Below are 12,953 nucleotides of genomic sequence, written 5' to 3'. Positions count from 1 at the left end.
CTCACTACCCATCTGTAGTTGCTGCTCACTCTGACCTTCCTACATGGATTGAGGTGGATCCTAGTAGGGGGAAAAATGAGTTCTTTTTAGCAAAGCTGCCTTTTAACAGACCCCAGCTGAAACGTGGGAAAGAAACCAGAAGGAAAAGTAAACATGTTTTGCATGGTATCTTTTTTTAAAACCCTTGAAGCGTTAGTGCGCACAAAGGTAGGAGTGAAAAGAGGTGTGATATTTTTTGAAACACGGCTGGTTCCTGACCGATATCTCTTTCAACCTGAGAATAAACAGCAGCTGTGGCTGTGGGCTGGTCTCCAAGGCCCTGGCAGCCCCAGGCCGGAGCTCACAGGCCTCTTTAGGTTTGAAATGGGCCTGGCAGGTCTGAGAGAGGAAGCAGGCATCTCTCTGCATTTCCCCTGCTTGATACTTCACAGAAGGAATGCTTAAACGATAGAGAAATTGGCTTCCAGGCCCAGTCTCATTTCCTTCCCGTAGCCAGACCACTAGTCTCTTTGCTGAGAGTCAAGGTGCAAATTAGAAGGTAACGAGTTTGTCACAGCCTGTTGGCAGGTCTGTCAGGATGGCCCCGTGCAGTCGGGCTGCATGCTGGGAAGGGCTTCTGCAGAGCATGGTGAGAGGACTGTTGTGGAAACAGAGTGCAGAGCCCCGGCGCAACCAATGACTGTCAGTTTCCCCAGAAGCCTATCAGAAACAGGCTGACATCATCACAGTCAAAGTACTCCACTAGCTGCCTGTGCTGCAAGTGACAAGAGCAGGAGCAGTGGAGAGTCCGAGAGTACTAAGGCGTGGATGTCATTCACATTCCAAGAACAAAGCACCCCCTCCGTGATCAGTGTCACCGTGAGAGCTTCTTCCCCAGGCCTGAAGAAGAATCAGTCCCCGTCTTCCCAACTGGTTAGAAATTGCTAACACTTGCACCCACAGGGAGGTTAGACATGTGCAAATTATTTAACTTAATTAGCAAAATCACAGATTCGATTGGGGAAGTTGTGGGAGCAGGGCTGGTTTTCCCACAGGAGATGGCTAATAGCCTGGGCATAAATCATACACAGTGCGAGATCTCTGGGGAAGCTTGACCTTGTGAAAGGTCCAGTCGCCCTCCAGCGAAGGACGTGTGGTGTGCAGAGCCATGAACCTGGGTGCCGGTCGGCTGCGACACAGGTTGGTGCACCTCTCAGAGCTGCTGTTCCTCTCATCTCAGAACAGGCAGGTGACTTCTACCTGGTGGTACCTTGGACCTCCTTGTATTGTAACCCTTTGCTTTCCCTCTTGCCGAGCAGGACAGTCCTGGTGAAACTTAACAAGCATCAACTACCAAAGCTCCGGGCCATAAAGGGAACCTCTACTGACCTTATGCTAGTGATCCACAGGTCAACCTAGTGGGAACTAAAGCCAGTCCATGTACAACCGGGGGGTTTGCACTTTAGCTGTTATTTTTAAGGAGCTGAATTTTTTTATTATTACTGTGGAAAGATGCCTCCAATGTTGTTTCCAGCTGAAGCCCCAGACAAGGCAGTGGTCAAATACTTTCACACACTCGTCACCATTCCTACAGCTTTTCCATAGCCAACGCAGCATTTCTGTGCCCCAGCTGCCCCACCCCCAGGAGCCGTGAGGAATGGAGGGGAAATTCCAGGCCTTGTCCCTCAGTGGCCACTCTGCATGCAGTCTTCTTCCTCTGCCGGTGAGGGTCAGATAACAGATTCCACCCCAGGTGAGAGAGTCCTGCTTCCATCATGTTTTCCTCTCAGCCTTGGTGATTCTTCTGGTCGAGAGCCCCAAGGGACAGTAGAATCACTTCCCTTGGGACCTCACTTCCAAATAGAATCCACTTAATATTCTCCAAGTTTGAGTCCATAAGTCTGTGGCGACTCCCAGAAGGGATCGCAGGCAATAGCGTGGATGTGAGAACCAGTGTGACTCAATAGGAGTGTGGAGCATTGCCCGCGTGGGTGGGGAGCGAGCTGGCTGCTAGGGAAATGTGGGACCTGCAGCCAGAAAGACTTCAGTCGGAAGCTGTCTTCCCCCACTCTGTAGCCTGAGGAAGTCATTTACAAATTACTGCACAAATAATTTACTGTGCTAATTATAGCTAAGCCTTCCATTCTTGGTTACATAGTGGGAATAATGGGGGTTGTAAGAATGAAAGAAAATCAATTCAAAGGAACAAGCACAATATGTAGCACGTAGTAGGCCCTCGACACTGCTAGTTTAAACCCATTCCCTTCTTCAGTGAGGTGACTTTGGCCCTGAGAAGGGGCCCAGTGCTGGGAAGGCCCCAAGCTCTAATAAGAGTTTATGGAAGAGGAAACAGTTTAGAAAAGCCTAGAAAGGAGGATGAACTTTCTCAGTGAGCCCAGTGAGCTGTTTTCACCATCTGTATTCCTGCGCGTGTTCACATGAATGGCCCAGGAGCGTGCACACAGCTCCCATGTGTGTGAATATATACATGCTGTGTTTTTCTGAGCATGTGCTGGACTGGAGTGGCAGGTTGGTGGTCCAGCCCTTCACCTCAGTAAGAGGGCCCAGGTAGAGACGGGCTCCTGGGCCTCTCCTGCAGGGGCCTGCAAGGGGAGACCCACCCAGGAAGGCCCCACATAGAGGGCCTCAGCTTCCACCTGGCAGTGTTCTGCGAGCAGCCACCTCACCCCTCTGACGTGTGCTCCCCAGGCCTCAACTTCTCTCAAGAGCACACAATATTTGCTCGGAAGAGCACTGTAGTAAACTGTATTTGTAAAGGACTCTGGGGCGACACCTTTCTTGGGCGACTTCTTTCCTAACTGCTGAGCTCCTTATGTTAGTTAGTAGGCCTGTCTGTCGCTTCCCAGATCCTGCTGGGGTGATTGTTTCCCTTTACCGCCACTGTGCTGATTGCTTAGCGTTCAGTGCCATGTCCTTCTCCCGACTGTCCGCGTGCGCGCGCGTGTGTGTGTGTGTGTGTGTCTGCACGTTCACTCATATGGCATCTTATAATGATGTGCTTACTGCCCCTTTTCTTTCATTCCACTATTTTTTAATTTGACTGCCATGTTCTCTGAGTCATCGGTGGCAGTGTTATGCAGTTAATGGATTAGTTGGTGCCTAAAAATAGCCAAAGCCATCATGCAAGCAGCACATAAGCCCATAGAGTCCCTTAGCAGCCAAGGCAAACTGATGTGCCAATGTTGCACATGCGGAGCCTGGTGGAAATGCATCTTAATGTATCAAAAAACAGATAATGACTGCCCTGTGCACAAAGCCCAGTGCTGGGCCTGTGGGCCAGTTCTTGGTGATAATCCTCCTCTTAGTGCTAAGGCTGAAAAGGCTGCAGCAAAGACACAGTAGCAAACCTTTAGCCTTTGTGCGATATAAGGCCCCCAACTAGGCGATCTCCCTTGTATTATAGAAGCACATTCTCTTGAACCACTGTTGTCAATAGCTTTTTTTTTTTTTTTTTTTTTTTGTATTTTTCCAAAGCCAGAAACGGGGAGGCAATCAGACTCCCGCATGCGCCCTATCGGGATCCACCTGGCACGCCCACCAGGGGGCAATGCTCTGCCCATCCGGGGCATCGCTCTGTTGTGACTAGAGCCATTCTAGCGCCTGAGGCAGAGGCCATAGAACCATCCTCAGTGCCTGGGCCAACTTTGCTCCAATGGAGCCTTGGCTGCGGGAGGGGAAGAGAGAGTCAGAGAGGAAGGAGAGGGGGAGGGGTGGAGAAGCAGATGGGTGCTTCTCCTGTGTGCCCTGGCCTGGAATCGAACCCAAGATTCCTGCACACCAGGCCGACACTCTACCACTGAGCCAACCCGCCAGGGCCTGTTGTCAATAGCTTTTAAAAAAAAACTTTAATTGTTCAAAGTAGTTCTAGGTTTGCAAAAAAAAATTTTTTTTGAGCAGAAAATACACAGAGATCCAGACACAACAGTTTCTCCTATAAAATATTGCATTTGTATAGTATATTTATTACAATTGATGAGCCAATATCGATACATTGTTATTAACTAAAGCTATTAACCGTAGCTTATATAAGGGTTGACTCTGTGTGCTGTGCATTCTGTGGGTTTTGGCAAATGTGTAGTGTCATGTATTCAGCATTACGGTATCACCACCCTAATTAATAATCCCTTATGCTTCACCTACTCCTCACCCCACAGCCCCTGCCCTGAAGCCCTGGCAACTACTGAGTTTATACATCTCTATAGTCTGCCTTTTCCAGAGAGACATATAGCTAACTCCTACAGGTTGTAGCTTTTTCAGACTGTCCTCTTTCACTTGGCAATATTCATTTAACCCTTTGAGTAGTACCAACATTCATGTACGTCCTCGTGCCTCCCGACCACCCAGACTACGACGTACAAAAATTTTTATTTTAAAAATGTGTACGGCAACATTTAAAAAAGGCAAATGTATGTTCTTCTTGTTTCCATAAATTGGTTATCAAACAAACATAATTTTAAGTTAATAAAACTGGAACTAATTTCATTTTTTGAAAAAAACTCACTCCCGGGGGTCAGTGAGCATGGAAAAAACTCAGTACTCAAAGGGTTAAGTTTCCTCCATATCTTTCTGTGGCTTTGACAGCTCTTTTTTATTTTTATTTTTTATCATTGAATAATGTTGTTTTTTAATGCACTCATTTTTAAAACCCCAAAAGAGGAGCACAGGTGAGAGAGCATCTGTGTGCCCGAGAGCTGTCCTGGTCGCTTGTTGAGCAGGTCCTGATGGGGCCTTGGAAGCCATGTAACAATGGAGGAACTGGAGGCTCTGGAAGCCATGTAACAATGTGGGAGAGAAACCCAGCTTGTCACTTGGGTTATGTGTTTGGAGGCCCCTCTCTGCTACTCTGGGGGTTTGAGCAAGCCCGACGGGCCTCCACTGAGGACTGAGTAAGGCTTAGCACCAGCATGGTCAAATATCTCAAACAGAACTCTCACATATATCCTCACACTCGAGTGAAGGGTTGTGACTGTTTTTATTAATGATTTTTAAACACTGACATTAATAGTCTCTTGCTTAGCTTTTAAACATTGTTCCAGGGTTTTCTGCTGTTCTTGATGTGAGAATGTAGTCCTGCAAACTAGCCTTCCAGGAAAGCAGGCTGGCTTTCCTTGTCAGGTAAAACAGGATCCAGAACTTGACTTGCAGATGAAGTTAGGAATTCCCATGTTAATACTTTTACTGAAAGCAGGACATATTTACTGAAACCCAGCTCCTGAGAGATGTCATTGCTCCCAGGCACAAGCCAAATTGGTACATTTTGGGTAGTATCAAGCAAAAATATCTTGTAAAAGAGATGCCCTCCACATTCACAAAAACAAAGATTCTTGTTAAGAAAATAGGAAAGAAATTTAAGCAACAGATGTTTTGTTTTCATTATATCTTGTTTTCGGTGGTGTGTACATACTATATGTGTGTAAACAGATAATACCCCTCTAAGATTGAAATGTACAATCAAACAGCATAAATATGTGTGTGTGCATACTATGTTTAGGTACAATAGGTATTGACTAAGTGGTTCAGGGAAATTTATTGATCCTGCACACAGAAGAGCAAAGACTGGTCATAAAAGCTGGTCATTAGCCAGACCAGGAATATGACATTGAATAAATCATTAGCAGCCCAGAAGCCATGCCTTCTTGTCCTGGCTCCTCTGTCCTGAATAGAAGGTGGAGGGGGTCATCTTAGAGGGTTGGGTTAGGGGGCTGGAGAGAGGGAGGGGTAGACAGATTTCTGGTAGGAGAAGGAGGGGTGAGCAGATGGGTGTGCCTGCAGCAGCAGGAGGTGGGAGAAAGCAATGGAGAAGGCTGAGAAGTGATCTGCCCCTGAAAAAGAGAAGTGCTGGCTACCAGGCTTCCAGAGATGAAGACAGAGGGCCTCAAGCTGACATAAGGACAGCAGCTATTCATGCTCACATTTTATCCTACAAACTACCTAATGTATTTGGGAAAAGATGCATTTATGAGATGAAAAAAAATGGACTGTATTGAGCTGCCAGAATTTATGTAACATGCTTTGGTTTTATAAGGTACTGCCCCCAGGAATATGTGTTCATTGGGGTTTAATCAGAGACCATTTGAAACCCCCTCCAAGGTCATAAAATGAATTAATGATTATTAGCACAGCTGAAACAGCAAAAAGGCACCTCAAAAGTAGAGAGAAAGGAACTGAATATGATTTTATGAAGTCATGATGAGCTCAGCATCTGACGGGACTGCTGAGTAAGGCTGCTGTGCCTCAGCCCAGAAAGCTGCCTGTTAGGGATGGCCAGCCTTGGGAAGGCACTGCCCCTCTCCCTGGAGAGGACTGTGTGTGGAGTTTAGTGCTAGCAGCCGAAAAGAAACAAGGACAGCCAGAGCCTCTCAGCGTCTAAACATTGACCTCTGTTGGCCAGTTGTGCCATTGCAACGCCTGTACAGATGGAAGGCAAACACGGAACTCCATATTCAGATTTGTACTGAGCACCCGTTGCATGCCAGAAAGTGTCCTGGACTCTGGGGATAGGAGGGTACACAAAACAGACAGTAGCTTAGCCCTTGTGGAGCGTAGGCTTGTGGGAGTATGGGGAAAGAAGTGAAACAGACAAATATGAGGGTGCCTAAAAAATAATGCATCAAAAGATAATTGATATGGGAGAAAAAACAAAGCAGCAGAGAGAGGGCAGGAAAACTAAGGATGGGGGTGTTATTTTAAATAGGGTGGTCAGCAAAGCTCTTCCTGAGGAGGGGAATGGGGAGTGACAGTGCACAGGCAAAATGGATTCCAAGTGCAGAGACTGGCATGTGTGCAGACCCAGAGGTACAGGTGGGGTTAAAGGACCAATAGGAGACAAGGCACTTACAGTGCAGTGAGTACTGAGCATGCCAGCCACATTGGGCTTGTTCATGGAGACCCATTCTCCCAGAGAAGAAGCTGGCTTTGCTGGGACTGTCGCAGTACAGGCAGTGAGAGATGGTCCATTCTTGATATATTTAGGAGAGAGGACAGGTAGGATTTGCTTTGTGACTTGAATGAGAGAAAGAGCTGAGTCAAGCGTTGACTCCCAGGCCCCTGACCTGAACTACTGGAAGAATGCAGGTGCCATTCATGGAGATGAGAAGAACATAGGCGGCACCAATGGCAGGGGCATATCAGGAGGTCTGTTTGGGACATGTTCCATTTGAATTACCAGTAGCTATCCAAGTAGTCTTCATCAGATAACATGGTGGCCAGTATCCAGATACACCCTTGTGAAGTTACTTGCTGTGCATGCACATTCTGTTTCCCCCAATTGAAGCGAAAACTAGGTCTTAAACAATAGGTACTCTTCTGCAATCCCTAACATTTAACAGGTACTCTGTGTCGTTATTGAACTTTATTACGACTGCAAAACCTGGATTGGGAACACTCGATCAATAAACTTCTAAAGCTATCAGCACCATAGGGGAGATCTGCATGGGTCTCAAATTCAAGGAAGTCATAGACTCATTGTTCTAGTTTAAAGTAACAGCATGTCACAAAATCCCACCAACTCAGTTTCATGTCCAACACAGTGCTCATCAGCAGTGACAGCGTGTTCTGAGGTAGATAAGGCTTCTCTCCAAGGGAATTTCAAGCAGACAGACCTACCCATGTACCTTCTCACTGAAAAATCCCTCGGTATGATTTCTTCTTTAACTGTTAATGATCAGTTAACCTTTAAGAATGTTTATGTCCTTCTGACAAACCTAGTTATGAAATAAAAAGATTTGTTATGAATACTTTAGTGTGCTTATCTGAGATGTGCAGTGAGAGTTTAACTTTCACCAAAGAAAGGGAGAAAACTTTAGTTTGCATATGTGCCACCCCAAAACTAAAAAAGTACATTATCTAGATAATTCAGGCTACATAATTAGGAGGAAAATGTCTGAGGATACATATTAGCAAGGATGAATAATTAGTGGGGAGAAAAATAACATTTGGTTTGAGCTACCCAATCTACTGCTTACAATGACAATATTATCTGAATAATCTTTTGCTCCTAATTTGTGTAGATACAACCCGAGGCATGTGGTGTGGCATTCTTCCAGAAGGGCAGAGCCTCCATGGAAGGAGACAGAGCCAGAATTTAGGAGGAAGGGACCAAAGGCAAGCCTTTGAGGGGGTGGAATATGTTTGCCCAAAACTATCCAAGTATAAATAAATTCCATTAACATTGGCTCTTTTTAGTGCACATCTTAAATATTCTTCTCTCCCCTAATTACTTTTCTTTCATGAATTTTTAGGTAGGCTGTTCAAGACGGACCACCTCTAAGACCTGTCTTTGGAGCTTTGAGATAAGGGAGTAATGGAGGGCTTTCATAATGCCCCCAAACCTTATTATGTATATATGTGGGTATATAAAACGGAAAGTATATACATCTACAACATAGCCTTTGGAATAATCATTAGTGTTATCTGCTGTAAAGGCCTTGAAGACATTTCTTCTTAATTAGTCTACAGATATTTGGTAACATGTAAAAGCCTCAGATAGAGTTGTCTATGAATGTACAGTAGATATTATTTTCAGAACATGGAATATTGGCTGCTCTGAGAAATGTGTATGATATGGCTCACACACCAAGACACTGTGAGCTGGAAGGTATTAGGCTATCAGCAAAAAGACAGACTGCCCAAATCAGGAGATCATCTAGGAACATGCAGAGCCAAAAAAGAGGCCAGTATGTTTGTAAATAGTGCTTCTAGCATTAGGAACATCATGTGACCTCTGACAGTTGTTCAGCAGGAATAAGCAAACAATAAGTGTATTAGAGATTCTTAGGAGATATTTACACTCGAGAACTTTGTTTTTATGACTTGGAAATACAGTTAAACAACCCTCACTTGAAACAGCATTTGTTCCTCTGCTCAGTTTGTGATGTTAATGGCTCCAGAGGTTATGGACAGGATTTATGGAGACAGCTCCAGGTTGGTCCTCCCGCTTGTAACTCAGTGGGCCATTCTGATACTGTAACTTGTAAGTATGATTGTATGTATGTATGTGTGTATATATATATATATATATTGTATATATATGTATACAATATATATATGCAAATATTCATGTGTGTGATATAAATGTAGTTCTGTAATTTAATATCAGCCTCGGTACACACTTAAATGGGGAGACTAGAATTGTATGATATAAGTGGGTGTAAGGCATACACTATCTCTCAATTTTCTGCATCATGAAACAAATCCATTAGCTCATGCTGTTGGGATCATATTTATTTCAAGTGACATTCACCACTGCTGGGGGTAGTAGGAATGCCAAGTTCATCTTTTTTGGTGGTATTATATAATATCTTTGTTCACAGAGGCAGAGATCATGAGAATAGGAAAAGAAAATGGGTTTGGGGACCCAAGAGATGAGGATTAAATCCCAATTTCATTAATTTATAGCTACGGCATTAGATAAGTAATTTAATATCTCTTAAGACTATAATATAGTTCCTTATTTGTAAATTGGAACGACAGTTCTTTTTTTTCCCACCAGTATACTGTTAGCAGTAAACAAAATGCTTTTTGTAAAGTTTGTACCTGAATGTTTGACGGATGGTAGGTACTTAAAAAATCTTAGCTTTCTTGACATTATTAAAATAGCCCAGAACTATGAAATTTTCTCCAGGTAATATTCACATTTAGATGGGTTCATGCTCATACACTGTAGTAATAGGCTTCCATATAACTTCATTCTAGTTGCTTCTTCTAAAAACACATGTCTTCTATGAAGCAAGTAAAGTATGTCATTTGAGAAATGTGTCTAGAATTAGATCAGTCATAGTTATCAAGAAAAGATAAAGGTTAAGTAGAAAAAAAATACAATCTATGTAAATTACATGGAAACATACTACTTTTAAAGTTTTAGAGGGTATTTTAATTAATTTATGTGTTTGTGTGCCTGTCTATAAAATTCAACAGAATATTTTTATTATTATTGTATGTAATCAGTATTATTTGGTTTACTCACATATCTACCATTCTCATTACTTTTTTTTTCTGTGTATCTACAAGTTTCCATCTAGATTTATTTTTCCTCTACCTAAAGAATACTCTTTAATGTATTCTTTAGTAGATCTTTTGGTGGTGAATTCTCTCAATTTCTGTTTGTCTAAAAGATGCCTTTATTTTGCCTTCATTCTTTTTTTCTTTTGACAGAGACAGAGAAAGTCAGAGAGAAGAATAGACAGGGACAGACAAGAAAGGAGAGAGATGAGAAGCATCAATTCTTCGCTGTGGCACCCTAGTTGTTCATTGATTGCTTTCTCATATGTGCCTTAACTGAGGGACTACAGCAGACTGAGTAACCTCTTGCTCAAGGCAGCAACCTTGGGTCCAAGCTGGTGAGCTTTGCTCAAACCAGATGAGCCCACGCTCAAGCTGGCGACCTCGGGGTCTCGAACCTGGGTCCTCCCATCCCAGTCCGACGCTCTATCTACTGCGCCATCACCTGGTCAGGCCCAGTTATTAGTTTTCAAAACCAGCCAATGACAATGTATCCTCGTTTAAGAATAATTCCGTTCTTCCCTTTCCTCCAAACTGGTCTGTGCCTTTCTTCTGTTTTCCTATAGCTTAATACTGTGCAAAGAGTTATAACCCCACTTGCCACATTGATGGGCGGTTATTGTTCATATGCCTGCTTTGCCTACTTATTTGTGAATACCTTTTGAGACCAGGACTGTCCTTCCCAATTTATTTCCTTAGCATGATACACAATGGCATGGAGAAAACGGCAGCTTTTGAAAGCTACTGGGCCTCTCCTGCTTTCAGTATCTGTTTCCAAACAAATGCAGAAACCGATTTGAGTATCTGGGCTTGGCCTTGTGGATAGACCACGTACTTGAGCTCTGTGTATCAATGTTACCCTCTCCCGGCAGTGCTCTCCTCTCACTCAGACCTCTCCCTGTCTTGCCTGACCTCCAAGTCCTGGTTGAAAGCCCTGCCTACTCACTCGAGCCCTCACTGATTCTGCTTCCCCTAAATTTCTAGGGTACACATTCATTTATCCAATAAATATTAAGCCTCAGGTCTGTACCAGATACCCTGCTAGCAGCTAGGAACACAGAGATAAACACAAGGGCCTGCCTTATGGAGTTCACATACAGTCTAGCTCTGACCTGTATTCACCCTGTCAGACATGAGAAGAGCACTTGCCCCCTGAGCTAATACAGCACAGGACCCTGTCTAGGGCATGAGTCACCCTTAGAGCCTTGCTCAGTGCTGATCACTAGACTTCTCTGCCTTGGGGGGTCAACTGACTTATTTTAATGGAGCCCAAATGGATTTTTACACTGGCTTCTGCCCAACATTGGTCTATGGTAAGTACAGGTACAGCACAGAATTAAGAGCCTCATTTGTGTGTTGTTAGTAGAAGAAGTTTGTGGGACTGTCATATATTTTTCTTTTCTATTCAGCTTCTATACGTGTGTGTGTAAAATAAAACCGTAATAAACTGTTTTCATTTATTCCTTCCTTTCCTCTCTCTCTGTCTCTTCACTGTTTTCACAGGTCAGCGTGGAAGTTTTGGTAGAGTACCCTTTTTTTGTGTTTGGACAGGGCTGGTCGTCCTGCTGTCCAGAGAGAACCAGCCAGCTCTTTGATTTGCCGTGTTCCAAACTCTCTGTTGGGGACGTCTGCATCTCGCTGACCCTCAAGAACCTGAAGAATGGCTCTGTTAAAAAGGGCCAGTCCGTGGATCCGGCCAGCGTCCTGCTGAAGCACTCAAAGGCCGAGGGCCTCGCGGGCAGCAGGCACAGGTACGCCGAACAGGAGAACGGACTCAATCAGGGAAGTGCCCAGATGCTCTCTGAAAACGGTGAACTGAAGTTCCCAGAAAAAACAGGATTGCCTGCAGCGCCCTTGCTCACCAAAATAGAATCCAGCAAGCCCGCAACAGTGAGGAAGAGGAGGTGGTCTGCACCGGAGACCCGCAAATTGGAGAGGTCAGAAGATGAGCCGCCTTTGACTCTTCCCAAGCCTTCTCTAATTCCTCAGGAGGTTAAGATTTGCATTGAAGGCCGGTCTAACGTAGGCAAGTAGCAGCAGTGGGGAAAGGAAGTGCGGTTCTCCCTTCTCGTTTGTACCCAGATTACTGTACTGTAGGCTAAATAACAGTATTTACATGTTATCCTCTTCTTTTAGGTTTCTGTTATAACCTTGTCCTTAGACTTACAGCTGGTGTTGCGCAGGAAACCGGTGCATATGCTTTGTCCACGAGTGTCTGTCCGTGGGCGAGCGGGCGGCCAGAGCGGGGCCAGGCCGTGCACCAAGCGTCCCCGTGGATGTGAGTGTGGCTTTAGAGCGCCTGCGCTGTAGCGCGCCTGCCTTCTTGAGCAGCGCAGGCGCGCCCGCTGGGCGCTGGCCACTGGCCACCGCTGGTTTCAGGAGGAAGTTCTGCGGGAGGGGAATTGCTGGGGGGGGGGGGGGAGTACTGCTGGGGGGGGGGTGCGTGCGTGTGGTGCTTGCAGTGGTGCCACAGCAAAGGAGGGTCTTTTTCTCTCTGCCTCCCCCGTCTCACTTTCCGCTCTTGGCACGGGATTGGAGGTCCAGAGCTATGTCCTCAGGAGGTCTCACGTGCAAAATAAGAATCAGGAACCCCACTTCAGGGCATCCTAGAAAGGCATCGACAGCAAATGGAAAGCTAACCGTGTAAAAGAACATTTTCCCCCCTCCAACATATTTTACAATAAAAGCAACTTTTAATCATATAGATATATATTTCCCCCTATGGGGCCTGACTGCACTGATTCTTTTCTTTAAAGAGCAACTGCCACATGTGGGATTTTGTTTCTGCTTCACTAGTGCAGTGATGTCTCTCTCCAGGGTGTCTGGTGGGCAGGGCAGCCCCTGCTGCATCACTCCACTCCGAATGGGGGTGGTGGGCAGTGCCGGTGGCGAGCAAGCACCCACTCTGATTTCTGTGCAGTGTTAGGAAAACCAATCAGGTTATTGCATTGACT

The 12,953-nt window shown here is 45.1% G+C and overlaps 1 protein-coding gene across 6 annotated transcripts in view; it reads left to right on the top strand.

The window, feature by feature from the left end:
• Positions 1–12,390, top strand: part of ATXN1 (ataxin 1) — a 577,099-nt gene extending 564,709 nt beyond the window's left edge. For all 6 annotated transcript variants that reach the window (XM_066377111.1, XM_066377106.1, XM_066377108.1 and 3 more), the window contains one exon: positions 11,503–12,390. In XM_066377111.1, coding sequence (XP_066233208.1) covers positions 11,503–12,033 — 531 coding nt within the window. In that variant the 3' untranslated portion in view covers positions 12,034–12,390. The remainder of the gene's footprint in view (positions 1–11,502) is intronic.
• Positions 12,391–12,953: the final 563 nt, after the last annotated feature.

Source organism: Saccopteryx leptura, chromosome 3 (genome assembly GCF_036850995.1).
Source record: "Saccopteryx leptura isolate mSacLep1 chromosome 3, mSacLep1_pri_phased_curated, whole genome shotgun sequence".
Classification (NCBI taxonomy): domain Eukaryota; kingdom Metazoa; phylum Chordata; class Mammalia; order Chiroptera; family Emballonuridae; genus Saccopteryx; species Saccopteryx leptura.
The sequence above is the reverse complement of the archived record's forward strand: the minus strand, read 5'-3'. Positions and strand labels throughout refer to the sequence as shown.